The 23,484-nt window shown below is 42.5% G+C and overlaps 3 protein-coding genes and 1 long non-coding RNA gene across 7 annotated transcripts; 1 reads left to right on the top strand and 3 right to left on the bottom strand.

Annotated features, from left to right (window-relative positions):
• Window positions 1-1,032: 1,032 nt before the first annotated feature.
• On the bottom strand, window positions 1,033-10,232 carry LOC118119796 (INO80 complex subunit D). Of its 2 annotated transcripts, none has more exons than XM_035174111.2 (10): window positions 9,923-10,232; window positions 7,755-8,001; window positions 6,859-7,670; window positions 6,662-6,761; window positions 6,349-6,573; window positions 6,082-6,191; window positions 5,744-5,877; window positions 4,959-5,182; window positions 4,650-4,807; window positions 1,033-4,533 (listed from the first exon to the last, which is right to left on the bottom strand). In XM_035174111.2, the coding sequence occupies exons 2-10, from the start codon at window positions 7,970-7,972 to the stop codon at window positions 3,500-3,502; spliced, it is 3,015 nt and encodes a 1,004-aa protein (XP_035030002.1). In that variant the 5' UTR covers window positions 7,973-8,001; window positions 9,923-10,232; the 3' UTR covers window positions 1,033-3,499. The 2 variants fall into 2 exon arrangements, with proteins under 2 accessions (XP_035030002.1, XP_035030001.1); XM_035174110.2 differs by lacking the exon at window positions 9,923-10,232 and adding an exon at window positions 9,622-9,912.
• A 108-nt stretch (window positions 10,233-10,340) lies between these two features.
• LOC118119797 (NADH-ubiquinone oxidoreductase 75 kDa subunit, mitochondrial-like) lies at window positions 10,341-17,187 on the bottom strand. The gene is made up of 19 exons (XM_035174112.2): window positions 16,980-17,187; window positions 16,278-16,357; window positions 15,835-15,929; window positions 15,629-15,736; window positions 15,398-15,474; window positions 15,048-15,129; window positions 14,799-14,929; window positions 14,522-14,707; window positions 14,297-14,431; window positions 14,096-14,210; window positions 13,868-14,013; window positions 13,652-13,780; window positions 13,401-13,530; window positions 13,165-13,325; window positions 12,908-13,062; window positions 12,372-12,547; window positions 12,156-12,290; window positions 11,938-12,010; window positions 10,341-10,853 (listed from the first exon to the last, which is right to left on the bottom strand). The coding sequence occupies exons 1-19, from the start codon at window positions 17,162-17,164 to the stop codon at window positions 10,762-10,764; spliced, it is 2,391 nt and encodes a 796-aa protein (XP_035030003.2). The 5' UTR covers window positions 17,165-17,187; the 3' UTR covers window positions 10,341-10,761.
• Window positions 16,304-20,430, top strand: LOC118119801. 2 transcript variants are annotated; one of them, XR_004698131.1, is made up of 4 exons: window positions 16,304-16,444; window positions 17,395-17,627; window positions 19,710-19,821; window positions 19,948-20,430. It is a non-coding gene; the product is annotated as an uncharacterized LOC118119801 (long non-coding RNA). The 2 variants fall into 2 exon arrangements; XR_004698130.2 differs by having other exon boundaries at window positions 16,304-16,668.
• On the bottom strand, window positions 17,668-21,080 carry cmklr2 (chemerin chemokine-like receptor 2). 2 transcript variants are annotated; one of them, XM_035174114.2, is made up of 3 exons: window positions 20,800-21,080; window positions 19,636-19,819; window positions 17,668-19,550 (listed from the first exon to the last, which is right to left on the bottom strand). In XM_035174114.2, exon 3 carries the CDS (start codon window positions 19,529-19,531, stop codon window positions 18,452-18,454), a length of 1,080 nt encoding a protein of 359 aa, XP_035030005.1. In that variant the 5' UTR covers window positions 19,532-19,550; window positions 19,636-19,819; window positions 20,800-21,080; the 3' UTR covers window positions 17,668-18,451. The 2 variants fall into 2 exon arrangements, with proteins under 2 accessions (XP_035030005.1, XP_035030006.1); XM_035174115.2 differs by having other exon boundaries at window positions 19,636-19,752.
• Between the last annotated feature and the right edge of the window lie 2,404 nt (window positions 21,081-23,484).

The raw sequence follows: 23,484 nt of genomic DNA, 5'->3' as shown, positions 1-23,484 counted from the left end.
CAAACTGAACGCTCCAAACTCTTTTTGAATGTCTGAGTTCTCTTCTCTTTGGATTTAAGGACAGATGTAACAGCTGTTAGAGACATGCAACCAAATTACTTTGCAACTATCTTCAAGTACAACAAAGGAGCAGAAAACCAAACGGCTTCAAGTAGAGTAGAAAAACTGCAAGATTTGAACAGCTGTCAGTTCTTTCTATGATGGGTTAAGTCAGTAGAATAACAAATAATTTCTGGATTATAATTAAGTGGACAGACAAATCATGGTTCAGAGGGAACAATTGCTGAAAAGTATAGTTTCTATTTAATATGAATTCCGAGGTGTTAAAATAACTAATTATCTTGCAGCTCAATGTCTTTTTTTAGAGGGTGTTGTATTATATTTGAGGCTCAGACAGCGGTTTTAAATTCCATGTGAACCATCCTCACACACATCACAACAACAAACATGATTTGTAAGGTTTAGTCCAGGAACCGTCAGTATTTCTGTGGGATGTAATCTGGTTAATTGCCTCTTTACACCAAAGATTGATGCCAAAATATTTGTTTGCATTTAGTTAGTACTGGCAGTTTTGCTGTAGACTACACCAAGCTAGCTGGCACTAACTGATCTTACAGAAAGGTCCATTTAGTAGCTGCTCTGGAGCTTTTGATGACAGGATTTTCATCAGCAGAATTTGATGGTAGCCATTGAAACAGATGGAATTTTCCATTCATTTCTGAGCACTTAAAACTTACCTCTTCTACGTTCGTTACGGTGTTAAGGTTCAGTGTTTCAGGCCTGTATCTAACAATTATTTTAATTATTAAATCATCTGCTGACTTATTTTCTCAATCATCTTGTTTCGTCTGTAAAATACCAGAAGTTAGTGAAAAAAAGTGACTGATTAAATATTGCAGCATAACAGTTGTGACGTTAAAACCGGGTTTGGATTTTTGTGGGATAAACGGGACACTGGGAATCAACATTGTCAACGTATAGTGGAAATGATTTGTGTCTGGTAAGAAAACAAATAAAGAAAACACATTAAACTGTGTCAGCAAATACCTCACAGCAAGTTTTATTTATACATCCAAAAACAAAAGATCAAATTTCTCACACTATATACAGATATTACATACAGTGTTTGTACACATATTACATAATTTGTACACAAGAAAAATATACATAAAAATGTAAACCTTTGTATACAAAAAATACCTTAGACAAATTAAACAAGGACCAATAACAAAAGGTGACTAGATTAGCTCATCCTATCTTTAAAAACAGTAATACAGTACATTCAATGAGTATAGGAATTTGTCAGCCATCTCTGAATTCAAGCAGTTACATGTGCCTATGAGCCCTGTGAATTTTGTTCTACGTGGTTGTTGGGAGAGTAAACTGGTGTAGCGACTAATCTCATGTAATGTGGATACAACAGTATTGCCTTGCAAAGATTTTGTTTTTTCCTTCCAACCTGATTGTGAGAAACACTGCAGTCACTAAGAAGCCCCGTCGTCTCTGGTGAAGCTACAGGTTTACACTTGGTAACGTGTGTTTTTCTCTTTGGAAGGGAAGAGACAGAACTGGGCCTTCTCACAGCTGGAAACAGGTGGGGGGGGGGGGCGGTGTGGTGCAGGCTAAAAGCTGGTAATGATGGCACCTGTTTGTTTAATGAGCGTCCAAGCGGAGGAGGAAGAAAAGGAAAAAGAGGAAAAGACGAACACGGGACATGTGAAACAACCACCGGCCTCATCCACTCCTGTGCAAATCTATATAGAAAAAAGCAACATATTGTACGTTGATCTCCACATAATGACGTGAAAAGGCGATGCATATATTCCAATGTTTCATACAACCAAATGACCATGATCCAATATTGATATTATAATCCTCTCACACTAAATGTCACAGCCCCGTGCAATCTCAAACTTCATCCTGGAGTTTAATAGCTATCAAAAAAAACAGTCTCCATCGGAACATTATTTAAAAACGCGTAATGACGGCGTACACAGCATAGAAACGTTGATCCCTCGGACTTAAAACTGAACTTACCACCATTTTGATAGCCATTAAAAAACAAGAGACTCATTCTACAAGACAGATTCCACTGGATACGTTGCAAAAATACAATTTCAATCCATTGCTACTCAATAATTCACCAACAAACCCGAAGATAGAGACTGCTACTCTATATACTTAATACTCAACAATGTCTGACTGTTCTGTCAAATGTCTAATATACCATCAAACGCCATGGTTGTACTGCTGTGTCCTTCTCCAAAAATCCAATCCAGACCGTGGGTTTGCATCATTTAGTTTAAAAATCCTCGTGTGACTTGAGTAAAACAGACGGTGCTTTGCTCCAGATTTGCTCGACAACACATCTGTGTATATCATCACACTACACCGAGCTAATGGGTAAAATGTCAATTTCCAGTGCCAATTCGCGGCCTCGACGTTTTAATAGTGGGAGTCCTTTTACGAGACATGCAAGTCACTAAAGACCATTGTGTGTGTGGATCAGAGAGCACCTTCGATAGTAGACACTTAAATCCCTGGATTACCCGTCATTACCCATGCTATAACACTGAAACTCATTTATTAGCCTCACAAATCCACAAGACGTTAGGCCGACCTGATCGTGGGTCTGTGTCCAGAGGCCAAAGGTTCTCGATGCAGTCCGGATTTAGCGAGTGAAGCTACATGTAATGAGACCAATAAAATATCTTACAATGCTAGAGTTATGTTAATGTGTTTATTGCTTTAAGAAACTATGTTCAAGTGTCTACTAGGCCACTCGGAGTCCCACAACCAACGGTGAGGTCAGAGATTTTGACGTCTGAGCAAACAAATAAATGAGCACATATATAGTATACACAATATAAAAACAGCTGTTTAAAAGTATTTTTGGTAAATTCACATGACTGTGAAATCTGACTCAGTAAGATTCTATATCATGATAACAGTTAAATAGCTTGAAACGTAATGGGTCACAAATGTCACAACTTGTACTGGTTCTCGGGGGCAGAAGCAGTGTATGAAAAAGGTGGAGAAATTAAAAACAAAGCAATGGCCATCTGAGCAAGGCAGGGTACAGTTGATTATCATCTTAAGACAGGACTTAAACTGGCAAAGCAAAACGAAACTGACCACCGACTGAAGCTTCAATGATTCTGAGCACTGTGACACAGATAATCTCTTCTCAGGTCCTTCTGCCAATTTTCACCCGTTTATATTAATCACAATCTGACTCTAACCTGCTGCTTACGAGACCACAAGGCATCAAACGAGTGGACTCACACTGACTTCAAATCCGAAGGAACCGTCTGGCTACAGAGCAAAAGAATGAAAATAGAGGAAAATCTGAGGTTGTGCAAATTCATTATCAAATAGTGCACTAGAACCACATTGCACACATGTAGCAGATGAAGAGGGGGCAATCTGAAGCCAGTCGGCTGGATTGTAAGTGGCTGAGTCCACAGACCATCGTCCTGCAGCTGCGGGCCGCCTGCTCTCATTTACTTTGCGTGAAGGGTGGTGTGGCGCTGTTGGCACTTGCAGCAGTGGCACTAACTATGGAGAAGCCAGCAGGAGGCGCTGTGGAGCTGTGGCTGGGCTGCACGTCTTTCGGGATGCCACTGTGGGAGGCCAATTGATGACCGAAGGCCGCGCTGAACTGAGGGAGCTGTTGCTTGGGCTGTGTGGAGGTCAGAAGATCGTGTGAGGACGATGGGAGGGAGGACGAGGGGGCGGGGGGCGTTGTTAGACCCGTCAAACCGCTCTGAGGCATCGCTGAGAGCGCAGCCATTGGCTGCAGCGTCACAGAGTGGGTGGTGGTGGCGGGGGGAGTGGACAGGGAGGTGGATATGAGATGAGTCTCCGATCCTATGAGATTGCCAAACTGTGTGGGGTCAGTGAGGGGAAGAGGGAGATTATTCCATGATGAGCGCGGGGGTCCCGGTACCCCGCTGAGAGGGACTTCCAGCAGCAGAGGGGAGTCAGTCTGATAAGAGGTGGTATGGGGGGAGGATATGTGGTCACTGTATGGGGATGGCACATGCTCACTGCTGTAGTGGCTGCCTTGGGGAGACGACGTGGGCGCGTCCGACTTGGCCAGGACGTGGGATGTGTGTGTCCGAGAAAACGTTCGCTCTGCTATCGAGGTCTGAGTGAGCAGTGAGGTGGTGGCGGGGGCTACGGTGGAGGAAGATGAGGTCAGGTTGGAGCATGACCTTGGGGGCTGGTTAGCAGGCTGAGACGGCGGCGAGGGCGGAAAGTGTCCCCCAGTCGACTGCAGTATGTTTTCCTCCAACTCAAGACTGGTGAAATTCTCTGTAGGGATGCGGCTGCTGAGCAGATCCCCCATGGTCCCCGTCTGGACCGGACCTGGGAACACGGTCATGGCTCGATGGTCCACTCCTTCAGATGGGGCCAGGTCTCCCAGGGAGGTCAGGCACACTAAAGAGTCTGGATAGGACCCCATAGCCTGCAGTGCACGCACCAGCTCCTCAGCCTCCTCTGTGGTGGGCAGGAGCTCCCCGTTCTTACCTACACACAAACACACAAACACACATGCTACAATTATGATTTGAAATCACAGAGAAGGGGACTTGTTATTATACACATAATAAGCAGAGTGGTGCACAAGTATAAGCTGTAGGAACCTTCGAACAAGTCAAAGTCCTGCAGGTCTTCAGGTAGTCTGGGTAACACGTCGGAGAAATCCTCCTGGTTCAGCTCAAGGTCATTTGGAATGTCTGCCATTTCATTGGTGATGTCATCAGGAAGCTCCTCTGTACTTAAGTCTGGAGTTGAAGGGCTCCTGCAACAACAAGGAGAGGTGATGAAATATATATATATATATATATACACAACAAAGCACCGTAGTGAAGGTGTGTGACACGAGAGCCTGTGAGTGAGGATATTCTACTGGAATGTGGATCTTGATCTTTGACTCAACAGCTGAAGCGCACCTGATGCTGGCCTGTGAGGGCATCGCTAGGCTTGTAGAAGGCATTCCCAGGTTCCCCTGTGGCAACGCTGGAGGGATGGGTTTCTGAGGCCTCCGCGGCCCTCTCCTCCTCTTCTTCTTGTGTTTTTTGGTGAGCGCCGCGGGTTTGGTCTTTTTACGTGGCTTTCGCTGTTGCTGCGCGTGGTGCTGCACTCGTCGGTTTCCATCTCCACGCAGGAAGTTATCCTGTGCGGAATGAACGGAGGGGCACGGTGAGTCATCTTGACATGAGACATTATTAAATCAAGACATTAAGGGATATAAGCTCACTCGTTTTCATTCTAGAGTTAGTTGAGATGACTAAAATCCCTCTCATGTATGTAGTGTAATTAAATTGTTTTAGCAGAAGCCTTTAGCTTATTAGCACCTCCCCGTATCTCTGTAACTCCTCCATTAACATCTTGTATATCATTAGTTTAATCTGAACAAAAATTTGTGTATAAAAACTAAAAATCCTACTTTCTACACAGGGTTATGGGTCAGACTATTTCTTGTTTAATACCAGTAACTTCCTGGAGTCTGAGCTGTTTGCTGAATTACTGAATACTAGAAACGTGTTTATCAGTGAGCTTTACATATGCTGGTGGACAGATTTTGTTACCTTTGGACAGAGCCATCTGTTTTCCCCTGTTTCCAGTCTTAATACTGAGCTAAGTTAGCGAAATCCATTAATCTTCTCATCTAACTTTCAGCAATTAAGTGAAAAGGCCCAAAGTGCTGAATTTTTCCTGTAAACACTGAGCTCACCATCTTTTTGGCATGTTCTTCACAGAGGGGCGTCTGGTGCGTGATATCGAACACCGGGATGGAGCACTGCTGACCGTCTGCAAATTTGGCTGTGCAACTAGCAAAGAGCTGCTGGGAACGATTCAATAGAATGTCTACAGAGAACAGTGAAGGAAATTAAATAATATACTAGAGAGAGGGCATGTGATCATGCCACTCCATCAAGCCTGGACATTGTACATAACAGTATACACAAAGAAAGCATGTAAAACTGACATTTCAAAAAAGAGAGATAACAGAGTCACAGCCATGGTGCTGCACTTGTAGGGACCAGCTGTTGGTGGCTCATGGAAGGATACGCTGAAAGCAGTGTTGAGTGAAAGGCAGCGCTCTGTTGTTGCAGGCCTGGCCCTTAGTGCTGCCCGTGCAGGTCCCCGTGTTCGTGTTCTCCTGCTTTACTGGAGCCACACTGTGAAGACAGACAGCCGCACTGAGAAAACTGACTCCACATTTGTCGTGTTTTGTGCTTTTCAAATAAGGAAATCAAGGATGCAATAAATAGTTCATCTGTTAATCTGACAGTATTCCTATTAGAGATAGCAAAATGACTAATATGACATTAATACCTTGAAGAGCATCGAGAGGCACCACCAAAGTCCTGGATCAGCTGCCCAGCACAGTCTGGGTTGTTACTGGCGGCATGCAGCAAGGCTTTGCGGAAGGCATAGCGGTATCTCTTCTGGCGGATACTCGCCCTCTCCTGCCTGCACATGTGCTTGTATTTCTCCCGGAGGTACGAGCAAAGCCTAAGTAACCGTGTTCTCCGAGAGGAACCGCAGTCGTCTTCCAACCTGTTTGGGAAACGATTGAAAGCAGTCAGTACAAAAAAAGAGATGCCAGGTTAAAGTTCATGCTGCGAGGTGAAGTATTGATACCAACCTGTTCTGTGGTCTCCATGAGGTCTGAAAAGGAACAAATCTCTCTGCCTCCTCTTCCTCATCATCATCTTCATCCGCACTATCTTCTGACCAGTCCAAACCTGAAGGAGCAACTTGTTAGAGCAACTCATCCATTTGTTTTATAAGGACGAACAGACAGAGATTGAAAACTGTTGTTAAATACATTAAAATGTATACCTAGATGTGGAAAGAGGTCTCCATGCTCCCGGTGTCTCTTGGCACAGAGCTGCACCAGATGTTGCAACCTGGCTAAACAGCTGGCAGATGGTGAGAAGGCAGTGGGACGCATGACAACCACTTGCCGCTGATTGCTACTGCCACTGTCCTTGCAACTGACCGGCAAGTGAGTAGCAGCGAAAGGCGTTTTCCTGCTAAGTGATGGCCCAGACAGTTGCACTGGACTGGGTGCTGCATTTGCGGGCATCCCTGGAGGCAGAAAGTTGACTGACTGAGGTGGTGGTGGATTGCATAATAAACCCTGCTGCTGTCCTGGGAAGATGAAGGATGTTGCGCTGGAGTGCTGGGGTGGCTGGAGAAGACCTGACGGCTGCCGTGGGAGATGAGTGTTGAGCGGTGAGGAAGGGTGGACCCGGGGGACAGGGGAGGGACTAAAGTGCTCAGGAGGTGGCTGGAAAAGGTCCGTGTCGTGGCAGAGTTTCTGGTTGAGCACCAGCCGACTCTGTAATTTCTTCTTGATGGCGTTGCTCTTCCGAGGAGTACCCACCTCCTCCCCATCAGTGTCGTCCTCATAAAAGGCAAAAGGGTCCGGGAGTTCCCCATCAGGGAGGGGTAACAGACGTGAACAGGGGGGAGATGGTGGAAGTTCATCTAGGCCATTGGGAGCTTTCAGAGCTAGAGAGGGCACAGTTATGTTGAGAGCCACGGACTCCAGGTGAGCCCGTGAGCGCATTTCCTCCAAAGCATCGTGTTTCTTTTTCCGCTCCTTCTTGGGGATAAAACCGAGGACCTGCAGGTGACTGTTGCAGTACCTGGAAAACCAGAACACATCCTCAGCACACAGTGCACACATGTAACATATGGAATCTCTCACATATACAGACAATCATACAGACCTGCGGTCCTCAGACTTGGGGATGGGGTTGGTACATCGCTGGCTATTGTACTTAGCCACATATTCACATTGCTTGAAGGGGGCCGTCTTGTCCTCCAGAACGTGCCGTATACAGAAAGCATAGCCGTTCAGTCTGCGCTGCTTGCAGAGCTTTGGGCTGTACGAGCACAACGGCTTATTGTCCACCTCTGAGAAGTGTATGTGTTTGCCTTCGTACATCACGTGACTCTTGTCCTTGACAACATCAGCTGATGGGATAAAGTCAGAGAAAACCAAGAATTACATCACAAACATTTCACACCAAAGAGGTAACCATGCTTGCATTGTTACGAGGTTATGAGGCAGGGATATCATCACCTCTGCAGGTGATTGCTGTCTCGATAAATTGATGATTTATATAGTTCTTTAATGAGATTAAAAGTTCAGAAAGCAAAGATAGTTGTGAAATATGATTTGCTGCTTAAACATGTTGTGTAAAGTCAGAACTTAAATGACATTCAAAGACTTAAGGCTGGTTTAATTCATTGTTGCTAGTTCAGTAAACTCTGACAAAGTGAATGAATAAAGATACTCGTTTGAGAGCAAAGCATAAGTGCTCCCAGACTGTATAACTTTCCTGTGTCAAAGTCTCTTATTGTGAAACTGCTAGTAAACAGAGAGGGTTTGGATCCTAGCACCTACAGGACCACATGTCAGGGTTGAAACAGTTTGTATGACATCAGTCTGCCGGACAAAGTTAAGAACCAAAAACAAACCACTGGCTGGTGTGCAGGCATCACTGCAGCTCAGCTGAACACAGGCGTTGCTCTAAAAGTCTCCTTTCTCCAGTGAACCAACGAGGAACACACTATCTGTTTTCACGTCATAATAAACAGCCGTACAGTCCGACTGCTGCTGGTTTATCACAACACACCGTGATCATAGTTGTAGCTTTAGCTGCTCAGCTCCAGTTGTAGCTTAGTTGCTGCTGCCTCATAACTTTGTGCTTTTAAGTTGGTTCCCAAACAGCTGCGGCGCTGACTGCTCAGCTGCATGTTGGTCACATTTAAGTCGATCATAATGACCCGATTAGCTTAAATTAACACCTTTGGCTAAATAAGGAGAACCGGACGGGCAACATACGGTGACTAACGCCCGCTAGCGTGACTACCGATTGAGTCTGGGGAGCTAGCTTGCTAGCTTTAGCTTGGAGCCGATAGACATGCTCAACTTTGTAGTATAATAATATAAACACATCTACGTGCAACATATATATGAGTCCATAAAACACAACTGGATCCATCTCCAGGCAGAAATAAGTTGTTGTCGACACACAACATCCGCTAAAAGCCAAATGATCCCTGTTAGCTAACACGCTAGCGAAGCTAAAAACATAAATTAGTAGGCGGTAGCTAACCAGGAAACGGAAACATAAGCAAATAGTAACACTGTAAAGGACAATTCTCTGTCATGATTTATTTAAAAACTGAGGGTGGAATCATCAGATGGAAACAATACACTGTCGCCATAAATCGTGGGATTTTAATGTACGCAAACATTATAGTAAAATACTTTCAAACAAAGGGTCTTCATAGGCTTCAGGCCTGTCATCGAAGGCCTCGGTAATAATCGATATCAACTATAGTCACATAATATTACATTAAATGGCTAAAATACTTAAAACTGCCACCATTGCACCAGTCCACGCATCCTCTTAAGGCACTGGGTCGTTTGGTTTGACCACAACTTTTAAAATAATGAAGTCATATGCGAGAGGCCTGTTAGCTTGGACAGCACAGCGGCCTCTCGTAGAACTGCTGGCCGACTGAAGCCTCTGCGAAACGGTAGCAGCAGAAATCGAGGCCGAGGCTGGATAGGATTTCGCTTACCTTGAATTGGTATGGGCTGTGTAAGGTATTCGCTCCAGATAGACGGCCGAAATGTCTATTCGAATCAGCTAGGCTATTCCGTGCATCGATATTCGCGACAGGAGAGGAACAGTTATCTTCATCGAGCTCGGTGTATCTTGAAATAAGGATGCATGGAAATAGAAGCTATCCGGAGCGAATTACAAGCAGTAGGTAGGCTGCTGAGGATTTTAGCTGGAGCCACAGCAGACTCCTCACAGCACCACTACAGGCACCGCGGGGACATGACAACAAGCCGCTCGACAACAACAACCTCTCCTACCATATTGGAAATTCAACTTTGTTAAACGCCTCCGCAGACTACAACAGTCCTGTTCGTCGCGTTACGGGAGGAATGGCAGTTTGTGTGAAGGGTGCTGCAGTTTGGATGGGCCACACTTTGAACCTCTGGGTGTAAAACATTGAGGGAGAGGTCCAGGGATGTGTTGCGGTGTGAAATCCACCTGGACCCCGGCTATCATCCTCCATATGAGGGACTTATCAGCTGCTGCCGCCACACTGTTGCTGTTCACTGGTGATGGACCACGTGCCACTCACATCCCGGAGCTCCCCACTTGAGAAGTGTCGAAACATGAAAATATCACCTATGGTAGCGGTGCAACATTTTTAATACTTTTACATTCATTTTAAATAAGAGCATACAGTTAAATAGGGGGTTGGCAAAGATTAATTAGGCTTACTACAGAAAACGGATTTATTAAATATCACATTTACAATAAGCTACATTTGCAATACTAAAACTCATTGTACCTTTTAGAAAAATATAAATGTAACACTTTTAAATTTAAAAGGAAGACAAGTCTCTAAATTTATCTTTGGAAGATAAATATTTTTGAACCTTTGCTCGCAACTACTTAAGTGAGAATTTCCACACATGTGCAAACATAAACTGCATATCTGGAGATTTGTCAAACGTAAGCTTAAATTTTCACTAGGCATAAAACATGTTACTGCAGGTTAGTAAAGTGCAGGATAAACTATAGTAACACATCTGCTACAGTCAACCACAAGTGCAAATAAATATGTTCCTGGGAATGTGCAAATAGAGTAGTTGTGCGTATATATTTTTTTAAAGAACTGGATGGCTATCCATTGTGACCATTAGCATATGGCTGGCTCGTCGACAGCTTGCGCTCCCTCTGTGACGGCTTTCACACACTTGGCCATCGTCTGCGAGGCTCTGCTTATTGGATCTGTGGGTGAAGACGGAAAGCAGATTTCAAATTTGCAATGAAATTACTGGGTGTTTGTTAAAAATAAGTATTAATTACACATTTAATGCTACATAAGAATATTAATTTGAAAACATATACGAAATGATATGTTATAAATATTAAATATTTCTCTTAAAGTAATAGATTTTTTCTGTAATTTGTGATTTTGCTTTTGTGTCAAAACACAATGTATCATGCAACTAAAACTGCCGACCACAAATTAAAATCCACATGAAGTAAATTATTGATTTAATGACCATGTTACCCCACAACACAGCACGATTTATTTGTGGTGCTCTGAGAATAGCTAAATGACCAGTTATCTTTGTTTTCTCCAACTACAGATTAAGCATATGATGTCAAAATACTTCTGCCACTCTGAAAATTAGGGCAATTAAAATGTGGATACTATAGTATCCACACAGACTATGGTATCACAATAACTGCATTTAAAAGGAGCCTTTTAATCCTTAGTTAATTTGAGTAAAAGCTTCATCAGCGTATAGAGAAATCATTCTGAAGATTTCTTCAAAATGATGACTGTATAAAATGGTCATATAATAAACACCCAGATCATGTACAGCCTGTGCTTGTCTATGTAATAGACTTATAATAATATAAATTAAATAGGAATATTAATATATAGAAGGGAAAAAGCAGTTAAATCAGTTTCATGTTTGTCAAGTTTTTTCTACATGTAGAGCTGGATTTGGCATTGTACTCTATAGAAACCTCCTTCCTTATGAGTATAAAAAATGACATATCAAATTGTTACTTAATTAAGCAATAATTATTTGTTTTGCAAGAATTTTGTATTGATTTGGGGAAAAAAAACTCAACAGCAGTCAGCAAATGCAAAGACGGGCACATTGCAAATGAGCTTAGACTATAAATACTTAATGTGGCATTATAAGTATTGATACATAATAATGTCTACTTACAAATGTTGATATAGTAAGGAGAATGGATGATTTTGAAATTGAAAAAAAATAAAACAGATGAGGAAGATGGAGATTTTGTTTTGTGAGAGAAGAAACACTTGAATTAAGTACCAGTGACTCACCTGTCATATAAAAGTCCTTCACTGTAAGCTGTTGAGGGACTAATGGTTCCGTTAGGAAAGCCAGGTTCCCTGCCTGAAATAAATAAGCCACACATTAACATCAACAAGACAGCTGGAAATAAACTGAGATAAACTGTACAAGAAAACATTTTAATAACACTTAATTACGCAATTCTCTACAATTAACTAAACACACACTAAAAAAATCAACAGCTGACCTTAGACAGTTCATTGGCCTGCTTGAAATAGTTGGCCTCCTCAACTTCATCATATCGCACCAGATTTGGGGAAACATCTGCCAGTCTCTCTCGCACTTCGTCAAGAGTATCATAGGGCAGAGACACTCCGGCAAGCTAAATCAGAATAGAGATTTCACAGCATTTAATCTTATTTCTTACTGCTTTATATGACATAAATCTTGAGTTGGAGTTCACCTCAGAAATTGCTCTGATGATCCTCCAGTCCTCCCTGGCCATGCCCGGAGCAGTCACTGCCACCTTGGTCTGCTGGGCACGGCCCTCAGTGTTCACATAGGTGCCACATTTCTCAGTGTATGCAGCTCCGGGGAGAATGACATCAGCCATGGGTGCACCAACATCGCCATGGTGACCTGGGCAGTTAGGGCACAGAGAATTGAAATGTAACCCTCACATGAATATATACAGAGTGGTGACCAATTTAATGAAAATTTGACATTAACTATCTTGGTGAGGTATTTTCAAGTTAACCTACACCGTCTACTGTTGGTGTTTAAATGCTTATCTGTTGTGATTACTCATCAAACCTTAAAGTAAACCCTTGTGCACTCTGCATTCAATGTGTTTCTTATTTACTCAGGTTTTTCTCTGTAACTCTTCTGTGCCTGCGAATAACTGTATGTCAGGAATTAAGACTGCCTCACTACATGCATTGATGTAAATGAGAGATGCTGTGAACAAGCCTTCTGCTGCTGTGCAGTAAGACAGCTGACCTTGATAAATTATGAAACTATCCTTAGGGAGGTCTTGGCGAGTAATGCAGCCTGCATCAGCCCCAAGGAGGAACAGTACTTTGGGCGGATTCTTCCTGATAGTTTCCACTCCCGGCTTGTACCCAAGATCAAGTGCAGCCACTTGACTGGCAACCCTGAGCACACAGGCAAAACAGAATGTTTTAAAATGAAAAAATCCCTCATGAACACTGCCCTGCTACAGGAAGCGTTTCCTCAAATTTTCCCGAGACAATTACCTGTGCAGCACATTGAGAACCTTCCAGGTTTCCTCCACACCACTACTGACACGAGCGTTCTGAGCAATGGTTGACACAGCCGCCATTATAGCAGCTCCATCCTCTCTCTGCAGGCAACCGCTACCAATCACAACAACAGGATGTTTTGCTTCAGCCAAGACCTGCAATAGGAGATAAATACACAAATAAGAGAGACATTTGAGTTGACTGATAACATTTACATAAGCGAGAATTACCTGTGAGAACGGGTGAGTTCCTGATGCAAGTTCTTGAAGAACCATGGCAGAATCCCCAAGATGGTCATAGGTGTAACCTAAGTCCACTTCCTTTCCCACAAGAGCCACTTGCAACTCATTGTGCAGCCAGCTAAAAAAGAGTCAACATTTATATTAAAAAAAACATGCTTTATAAATTTAAGGTCCCTCAGATTTCCAACTTCAACATCGTTAAATAAACAGAAACACTGTTTTAACAACATCAAACATACCCTTTTCTGATTCGTGCATTGAAAAGAGGAGCCTCATAGCGTGGGTTGGTGCCTACCAGAACTAGCAGGTCAGCTTCTTCAATACCAGCAATCCCAGTATTCAGAAGATAGTTGGAACGCAGGTCAGATCTAAGTCAAGTTCAAAACAGAAACCTACTATCAGCTCTAGTTCAACTAGTTTTGCAGCATATTTAGTTTGTCTCTGTCTTGTCTTACCCAGCTCCACTCATTGGGAACACCTCCTCAGTGCACAGGTTGTCACTATTCAAACAGTTCAGCAAATCTTTCAGTGAAATTAGAGCCTCTGCATCCACCATCCCTCCAACGACAGCAGCAAGATCATTTGCCTCAACTCCTTGCAACTGTCAAATAACAGATGTTTTTCAGGACTGGCCAAGTTTTCATACACTGTTACAGAAGGAGGCTTCATTATAAATCACTTACTGCTCCTGCAACTTGAGTCAGCGCATCTTCCCAGGTTGTGGGAACCAACTGCCCAGACTCATTTTTCACCATCGGCTGAGTAAGCCTCTGTCTCTTGAGTCCATCATAAGCAAACCTGTCAGGATGGAAGCAAAGAACAGGTCAACAACATGCCAACATCAGACACAAATATAGGTCTGTGTTGTGTGATATGAAAGGAACCTGGTTTTGTCTGAGATCCACTCCTCATTTATGTCCTCATTAAGACGAGGGAGGATTCTCATCACCTCACCACCACGAGTGGTCACCACAATGTTACTACCCACAGCATCCAGAACGTCAATGGATTCAGTCTTCCTGTAGAAAGCGAGAAAAATTAGGATATATGAGGAGAACAAAATTTAGATCTTAGTAAGTTAATAAAAATATAGAGAACAATCAATAAACCTTGTCTCCCAAGGACGAGCAGTGAATGCATATGGTTTAGAAGTCAGGGCTCCCACTGGGCATATATCAATCACATTCCCAGACAACTCAGACATGAACATCTTCTCCACATAGGTCCCAATCTGCAGGTCATTGCCTCTGCCGGTGGTGCCCAGGTCCTCCACCCCTGCTATCTCACTGGCAAAGCTGTAGTAAGTAAAAAGTCCAAAAAGGGATTTTTAATATTCTTAATTTGCACAACAACTCAGCTTACTCAAGATATTCAGGAGTGACTCACCGCACGCAGCGGGTGCACTGGATACAGCGAGTCATAATGGTTTTGATGAGTGGACCAATATTCTTGTCTTCCACAGCTCTTTTGCCCTCTGTGAAACGACTCCTGTCGCTGCCAAATTGCATGGACTGGTCCTTCACACAAAATCATATTCAACTCGGTTAATCAGTCTTACAAATAACAGTGAGACTCTGTCGTACACAGTACAGGCCCAGTTACAGACTAATGAAAACACAGTCATCTTTTATTTACCTGCAGATCACACTCCCCTCCTTGGTCACAGATTGGACAATCTAATGGGTGGTTAGCCAGCAGAAACTCCATCACTCCCTCTCTGTGAAAATTAAACAACCATTTTTAATTACATCGGGTCAGGTTACTTTCATATGAGAGAATATACACGTTGTTTTTTCCTTGGGAGAAAGCTGATATAATATAAATATAGGTAACCCATAATAACACAAATATGAAAGTGGGCTTTATAATCATAAAATCTTAAACACCACCTATCAGACAATTGGATATAATTAAAGAGCATTATTTAAATAAAATGTATATCATCTCTAAGTCTACAATGATGCTAGTTGTGAGTTTGATCCTACCTTGCCTTCTTTGTTTTGTCAGAGTTGGTTAAAATGTTCCAGCCCTTCATAACAGGCATAGCACATGCTGCCACAGGCTAGAAGGTAGGTACATGCAAAAATATTACATATTATTACTTTAAGAAGGCATCTCTTAGTCCCAGTAAAATTATGAAGAAGAAACACAAGACTGACAGATATGCATTGATTTCTGGAGTAGAAATAAAACAAACGTGCAACTTAAACCTTTACCTTGGGAACTTTCTCTATCTCCACAAGACACATGCGACAGTTTCCCGCCACTGACAGACGTTCATGGTAGCAGAAGCGAGGAATTTGCATGCCTGCCTTCTCACACGCCTGCGATAGAATACAGCCACAATGTAAAATATAATATTATGACTCAAGATGTCAGGGAATTGCTGTATGTAAATGGCAACAGGAATCCATCATGTTACCTGCAGCACAGTGGTTCCTGGCTCCACCATGACAGGCTTCCCATCCACAAACACCTCCAGGAAGCTGCTGGCAGCTGCTGTTGCTGCAGTACGAGCTTCAAGCAATGACAGAAAACAGGGATGATTACTGTTGTCATTAAATGAGAAATCCCCCACACAATGAATCCCTTGTGCTACAATAAGGAAATCCTGATATTTCATCGTGGTGGCAAAGTAGTGACACTGATCATTATTTGCTAATCAGAGGCAGCAGCCTGGCACCAAACCTATTACCTGGCAAATCTGTAATCCTGCCCATAATCCACCAGTGGAACAAGGTTACATGGACATTCGGACACAAAACAAACAAAATGGCTATTCTGTATAAATGCAAGAGACGTGCCACAAACCGATCCGTTAATAAGACGATGGAGTAGCACATGTATATAAATAAGGTTACTTACCATTATTGGCTGCGACCGCACCTCCTTTGGCTACAGCTGCTGGAAAGAGACTCCGACTCACAGCAGGCAAACGCAGCATGCTGGAGGAAGAGGGGCGACATCACGTGTGAGCTCTAGCTGGTCTGACAGGCACATTCTCCCGAGTGTCGACAACACATTCAAAGTTGGTGCGTGATGATGTAAAACATGGAGAAGCGTGCTGCTCACCCACACATGCTCTCCAACACCAACACACAGCAGAATAGCTGTTAGCAAGCTAGCTTACTTGTAGCTGTTGGCTAAGGGAGCGGCTAATTACTAAAAACAACATATAGACACTACCCACTGGGCTCTGTATATAAACGCTCTACATGTATACATGACTGTGTCGGGTGTTGACAGCGCGTAAAAGGTTGTACAGTTCGTTAAATATCAACAGAAACTGCGTAACGTCACTCGCCAACTTGTGTGTTAACGTTAGCAAATGTTGCTTTAGCCGCTTTCATAACGTTACTTATTGAGTGTGCGTGAATCTGTTATAACTACTATAGACGTTAAACCCACTACTTAGCATGGTGGCTAAAAACAAGCTAAAGTGACAGACGTCAATAGGCTAACCTCACTGGCTAACCCATGCTACAAAAACAATGTAAGACGTTGCGGTGGTAGCATCCAAGTTATGCACGTTCTGCAGCAGATAGAGATTATTGCGGTGTCACTTACTTGCCGGTGTCCTCGGGAGACTGTTTGCTACGCAGATTGCGCACTGTGTGTTGCTGTTGTGCTGCGTCACGGATTAAGTAATCCAGTGTGCTATAATCCACACAGGAGGGCTGCGTCACCCTGAGTACTCCACTATTAGTACTGAGCAGGTGAAGTAATGTAGCATCTCCGTAGTAGATTCTCATCTGCACCCTAACTGTGACAGTCTGCGGTGATGTGGCAGCAACTGCAGGGATTTTCTCTCTGATTCACTATTTGCTTTGGATACAAAGGTGGATTATTCTCAATCTTTTTAATGTGCCATTTATTCACAGTAACAACAAAGTGGGTCAGAGGTGCGAATGACCTTTGCTTCCTCGTTGAAGATCGGGGTCAAATATGCTTCCTGTGTAATTTTTCACATGTGTCTCCACAGCAGGATGTCAGTGTGTCTCTAATCCAACAGTGATGTAATCCTCACAAGTCAGAGTTCACCAGAGATGAATAACAGGACGCGGCTCGATTTGTAAACAGACCCTCAGGAAAAGGGAGAAGGAAATGCAGCATCTGGACGCTCCTCGGGCTTGTGCATAGTTGTGAGGAGTGTGTAAATCCTGCTGGAAACCTGGTGTGTGTGTGTTAAACTTCAAAAGCCTTCCCCATCATGAGGTAACCACGATGACATCAAGTCAAATAATATAAGACAGTACAGTGTGTGCTCAGAGGAGCTATTTTATTAACATATAGGCTATTTACTTGTAATATATTAAAATAAAACATTTGTACAACTCTCAACTAATTATAAAACCAATACATTAATAGATGACTGTAGTATCAAACTGTATAAAAACATAATCATATTAAGCTACTATCAGATATATGCACATTTGTAAGGATCTAAACAGCCGATCGAGCATGGATGAGCAGATGCCCTTGATTCAAAGGAGTACAATCCAAATGTGAAAGATGCATGTCTCATGATTTCCCCCAAAATAGTTTAACAAATAATTTCCAGCACATTTTCCACCGCCTGAAGACACATCTGCAAATTGCTTGTTTTTCGGACCAGCTGTCCAACACCCGGAGATATGCAGTTTAGTATTGCAGAAGACAAGGGAAAGCAGCAAATCCTCACAGTGGAGAAGCTGGACCCAGAGAAAGGCAGGGTTTTTTATTTGTAAATTGACAAAATTAATGATCAGGATAGTTTCAGCTATATTTTGATCTTGCCTGTTTCTCGAGAGATCACTTGCAAATGAAAAATATATGCAAAGATACTAACTCTGTGCACATAATACCGTTTCCCTCAGTTTTTCCATTGAGACTAATAGCTGAAGTAGGTGTAACTCCATCCAAATGAAACACAACAGGGAAAATCTGAACATTACAGCTGGAAAGAATGGGCGTGTGATCCTCCCCCATTTCATTTAAGTAACAGTCAGCCACCCTCATGTTTTTCATGGACTGCTACAAGAGTCTGAGGACGATTGCGATCATAGAATTGATGACTCCACAGGCTCCTCTGGGACACTGTCCTGATAATGTCCTGGCACAGACTCCATCTCAGTGGCAGACACTGACTGGCTGAGCTCTCTTAGTGAACTCTTGGTAATGTTCAGACATGCACGCTTCAGGATGTGACGAACCTTTTTACCCAAGAGCATATACAGCAGGGGGTTAATGCAGCTGTTGAAAAAACCTAAGCTGGTGGCAAGGGGAAACCCAGCTTTCAGTATGTCGTGTAGGTACAGTGAGGAATGTATTGATAACTCCATTAAGCTGAAGGTATGAAAAGGTGCCCAGCATAAAAAGAAGGCCAGGATTACAGCCGTGACTGTTTTGGAGAAGCTAGACAGGCGAAACGAGCCCTGAGATCGATTAGCTTTGATTGTGAGAAGTATGCCTGTCACACATATAGCGGTAAACGGCAGGAAGAAGCCCACAGTGGTGCGGATGACCACTATTACAATGTGTCTCAAGGCTGCTGTGTGTGCATCCTGTGTGTGGAAGTTGTTGAAGCACACCACCTTGTCGTGCAAGCGCATGGTCTCACGGAAAATCAGCGCAGGGCAGCTCATAGTGCCGGCTAGTGCCCATATGCAGCCACACGTGACCCAGGCTCTCTTTACAGTTCGATGCCTCTGAGACCAGTTGAGGTGGACCAGTGACACGTACCTGTCTATGCTGAGCACCGTGAGGAAGAGCACGCTGGCGTACATGTTCATCACGGACACAAATGAGTTGAGCTTACACATGGCCAAACCAAAGTCCCAGTGGAAGTCCCGCAGAATGTAATCGATGTAGAAGGGCAGGAAAAGCACAAACACAAAGTCCGCAATGGCAAGATTGAGCAGCCACACGCTGTTGACAGTCTTTTTGCTTTTGAACGCCGTCACCCAAATAACAGTCCCGTTTCCGATCAGCCCAAGCACAAAGGAAATAATATAGATCACCACTGAGATGATGTGCATAGTCTCCCCTTGCCTGTGTTCTACTTTAAGATCTTCCAAGTCGCCATACTCCAGGTAATAATCATAAGTGTAGTTTCCATAGTCATCGATGGACTCATCCATTACTGCAAGGATTGTTATTCTGTGAGAAGACAAAAAAATGTCATGATAAGATTTATTCTCAATATGGTGATGCAGTATCTTAAAGAATCCCTGTTTGTTCTTACCTCACACCCTTTATGACGTATGCTCCTCAAAAGGACCCAATTGTGTATCCCGCCCCTCTTTTCCAATCACTCAGCTCCGGCGTGTTGAGGCTGGGAAAGGGTGTGTCCCGAGAAACCCTGGAACACAGTGTCAACATCCATCTAGATCAACAGATCCCTCGTAGTGTGATTCATGTTGTTTGTTCTGTAAGTAAACATGGAAGAGCTGACACATACTGTATTGTGACATAATTTATGAATGTGGAGGCACAATGATATTGTCTGGCTGATAGAAATAAAAAAAACCTTTATGTCATTGTTTATCTTCTCCAGGGACGAAATCAGAAATAAACTGCGAGAAGAGTCCTACTTTTGCACATATCTGAAATATTGGTATCGTCATCAAGGCCAAAACGGAACTCATCACCGCCACAATTTGATTCCAGTGTTTATCTTCTATCTCTACTCTACACTACAATTACACTGTAAAGGAATGTCATGAAAAGAACGTCTTCAAATGCAGAGGAATAGCTGCAACTTTGCCCAAATTTGTTTGTGAAAAGATAAAAACTGACAAACTGTTAAAGACTACATGGACAAAATGCTAAATGCAAGAATCAGTGCAATCCACAAATAATAATGAAGATGTCCGTAAATAAGGAAAAAAGACAAGCACTAAACAATCCCGAATCAGATTATAAGTAATTATGAGAACTATTAGAACAACAATAAGAATAGGATTTAAATAACATAAGATAACAGTATTTATTGTCCCAATTTTTCTGTAGAAGCATCTCTAAATCTGTTGTACTGCTTTCTTTTGTACAATGACAATAAAGACTTTCTATTCTATTGTACTCTACTCAATTTCTATACATCTATATAGATCAAATTGACTTATATATTGTAAAATGTAAAACTGATCAATAGGAGGAAACACTCTTAAAAGAGAATGTAAACAACAACACATTTATGGTAAATGGAAACATTAGACTGGACAGAAAAAAAAACTTTAGAGACTTTAAAACTAATAAACAAATAGAAAAGTAGAGCCTACACTATTGAAACAACATCTATATACAATCATCAGTTAACATTACAGAAACGGTCATAGTTCACCATTCACTCAGTGCCACATAGGCACTGTTTGAATACTAATGGAATAAACATGAAGAGGCTTCTCACCTAAAAGTCGGAGCGCCCCGTTTTCTAAAAAACACTTTCTGGGTCAACACACGGCTGCTTAGCCTCGGTTAGCTCCGGTGTGCGGGGCCTGGTCTTATCCGTGACTTCTCCTCTCGGTCTCTGTGTTGCATGTGCAGTCCTCATCCAAACTAAGCTGGGAACTGTGGTTCCAGGGCTGGAGGAGCGGCGAGGTGCCGTGGGCGCGCCAGGCTGACGCGTCAGACATGAACTGAGAGAGGTTATTGGTCCTCGGCTCGGAGCAGAAGAAGAAAGCTTTCATTCAGAGAAGCTGCCGAGCAAAAACCAATTCCCTGCTCTGTGAGTAAAGGGGAACGTTTTTTTTAATGTTGCCGATTTTGTTGTTGATAGGCAGGGATTTTTTTTTTTCTCCCAAACAACAGAAACACAGAAACTTCCTGTTCAGCAAACTGCTTTTGCATCTGCTTCCTTCCCACCAGCCACTTGCTGAACTCGTTCATTCAGCACTTTGCTGCTCATTAAAACAGAGTAAACTCGTGGCAGGCCTCCGTGCTTTGAATGTGGATGTGCAGACTAACTTGATTACACTATAAAACGTTTGCTGGATTTACTATATTTCCACCATGTCTCCAGATACCGGACCATTAAAGCCACAGGGCTAAGAGTTTAATAAGGGGAACACCAGTGCATTTACTCAGTGGATTCCCATAACCTTGGTTGACTTTTAGAATGCAGATTAAAACATTGACACAGCATTTAATGTTTGGTTAAAACAGAGATTATGTAACTGTAAGTGACTTTCTTGTCATCACGGATAAATAAAAGAATTTTCAAAATAGATATTGAAATATCTAAACTTTTAGGCCATTGAATGAGTCTTGATCCAAAAGGCTTCATCCTACTAGTCCCATAATGCCCCTCAATTGACTCCTAAATTAGACCCCTCTCTACCTGCCAAATGTCCAAACAAAAGGTGTGTGAAACAGGTTTACTGTTAATCAAGAATAAGTCTGTCATCATTGTTGCCACACTGCTCTCTCTGGGTGTAAATTTGAACATTTAGTGTTGCTCTTCTGAACACACCCCACTCAACACCAGACTCTTGCTGTCACGTCCCTGATGGAGACTTCTTCTCTATGGGTTGAACTTTTCAACTTTCTGTGTTGCAGTTCATTGGGGAATTACATCTTTTATACTCTGAACAAGAAGTTAATTACATTGACAATGCACTTTGGCTTCACTTTTGGGGAGCTGTCATGCCGTCCATCTTTATATACGGTCTTTGATGTGTTCATATTCAATCCATCAATTTTAATGAAGTCAGATGCTTTTTTTTTTCAAACTGATGCAGGTTGATGTAAGAAAGACTCATGTGGACACTGCTGCTCACTCATCTCGTCTCAATCTCCAGCGACCTCATAGTGACCATCCTATCCTTCTGTGGATCATTCAGCCCTGGGGGCTGTCAAATCCTTTAATAGCTCCGCTGAGTGTGCACATGTCTGTCTGTGTGTTCTGCGTAGCCTTATAATCAAGACGACAAGTCATGACAAGCACTGATTATAATCTGTCGCCGCTGTGACGCAGTCTCCCTTGGAGATATGCTGCTTCCTCAAAATGACACGAACAGTGTCTTCCGTCAGTCCCCACTGGGACTTTTCACCAAACCACTGGGAGCAATCATCTTCACTTACACAACAGCGTTCATGCTTTTCCGAACGTACTGTCTGAACACACTATCTTCCAATCCAATCACTCACTTCCTTTTTCTATTTAACACTTAGTCACATCACTTAATCCACGTGTCTCAATTGTGTAAAATGCCTATCACTGTATCTGAGGAGTCACCCGACAGGTTAAACTTGTTTGCTTTGTCTCACCAGTTGTTCAAAACCCAAAACATTTCAGTTTACTAAATGGACAATTATTTAAGACCCCAAAAACCTGGAGGCTGAAACTAATCACCAATTGTTTTCTTTTTAAAATGTCATTTCAACATTTATCAATTAATCAATGCTTTCAGTTCTATCCACTACTGATGCTCCAGTCAACACTAGAAAAGTCCACATTGTCCATATGACACTCTGATTTGTGCCAAGGCAACATTACCAATGATTTAACATGTCTGTTCCCCTTATGAAGGCATTATTTTCAAATTGGAACAGTCAAGAAATTGTAATGTAGAACATTGTGTTACTGCCATTCTTCATACAACAATTGATCACACATAACATTCACGAACCTTACCTTACCGTCACAATAATAGGAGAAACTCTGGGATGGAGTTGGCCTTTTTTAGCACACAAACACTAAACTATATGCATCACATAAATAAAAACATAAATGCAGATTTTGTGCAGCTTTTATGTGATTTATGAGAGATCTCATATTCTGAGGTGGATGACGTCCTGAAGGATAAAGGTCAATAGGTCCACATTGACCAGATATACTATGAAGGTCTTTTTCACAGACGTCAGCACAGAGGCCAATAATAAAATTAATGATGGGTGAATTGCGTTTAACTGCTCTAGTTTCCTTTTCATTATGCTTCCTCAGTGACACCTAAGATGTGTTTTTTCCCATGTTTTTGTAATAAATTTTAAAAAACTATTTTTGTGCGAGTATCAAAAAATGATCCGCTTCTATACATTGTTATCAGTTAAACTGCTGATGCTTAACTATTAATCTGATCAATAGATAATGACC

The sequence above is a fragment of the Hippoglossus stenolepis genome, chromosome 13, assembly GCF_022539355.2.
Source record: "Hippoglossus stenolepis isolate QCI-W04-F060 chromosome 13, HSTE1.2, whole genome shotgun sequence".
Taxonomy (NCBI): Eukaryota; Metazoa; Chordata; class Actinopteri; order Pleuronectiformes; family Pleuronectidae; genus Hippoglossus; species Hippoglossus stenolepis.
The sequence above is the reverse complement of the archived record's forward strand: the minus strand, read 5'-3'. Positions and strand labels throughout refer to the sequence as shown.

Excerpts from the sequence above, each read along its gene's own strand:
- LOC118119796 (XM_035174111.2), bottom strand. The coding sequence starts at position 7,972 with ATGTACGAAGGCAAACACATACACTTCTCAGAGGTGGACAATAAGCCG. Across the intron at positions 7,671-7,754 it reads CCCAAGTCTGAGGACCGCAG|GTACTGCAACAGTCACCTGC; the intron begins GTCTGTATGATT and ends CTGGTTTTCCAG. Across the intron at positions 5,183-5,743 it reads AAGAACATGCCAAAAAGATG|GATAACTTCCTGCGTGGAGA; the intron begins GTGAGCTCAGTG and ends CATTCCGCACAG.
- LOC118119797 (XM_035174112.2), bottom strand. The coding sequence starts at position 17,164 with ATGAGAATCTACTACGGAGATGCTACATTACTTCACCTGCTCAGTACT. Across the intron at positions 14,930-15,047 it reads GAGGGGAGTGTGATCTGCAG|GACCAGTCCATGCAATTTGG; the intron begins GTAAATAAAAGA and ends TTTTGTGTGAAG. Across the intron at positions 13,063-13,164 it reads GTTCTCAATGTGCTGCACAG|GGTTGCCAGTCAAGTGGCTG; the intron begins GTAATTGTCTCG and ends CTGTGTGCTCAG.
- cmklr2 (XM_035174114.2), bottom strand. The coding sequence starts at position 19,531 with ATGGATGAGTCCATCGATGACTATGGAAACTACACTTATGATTATTAC.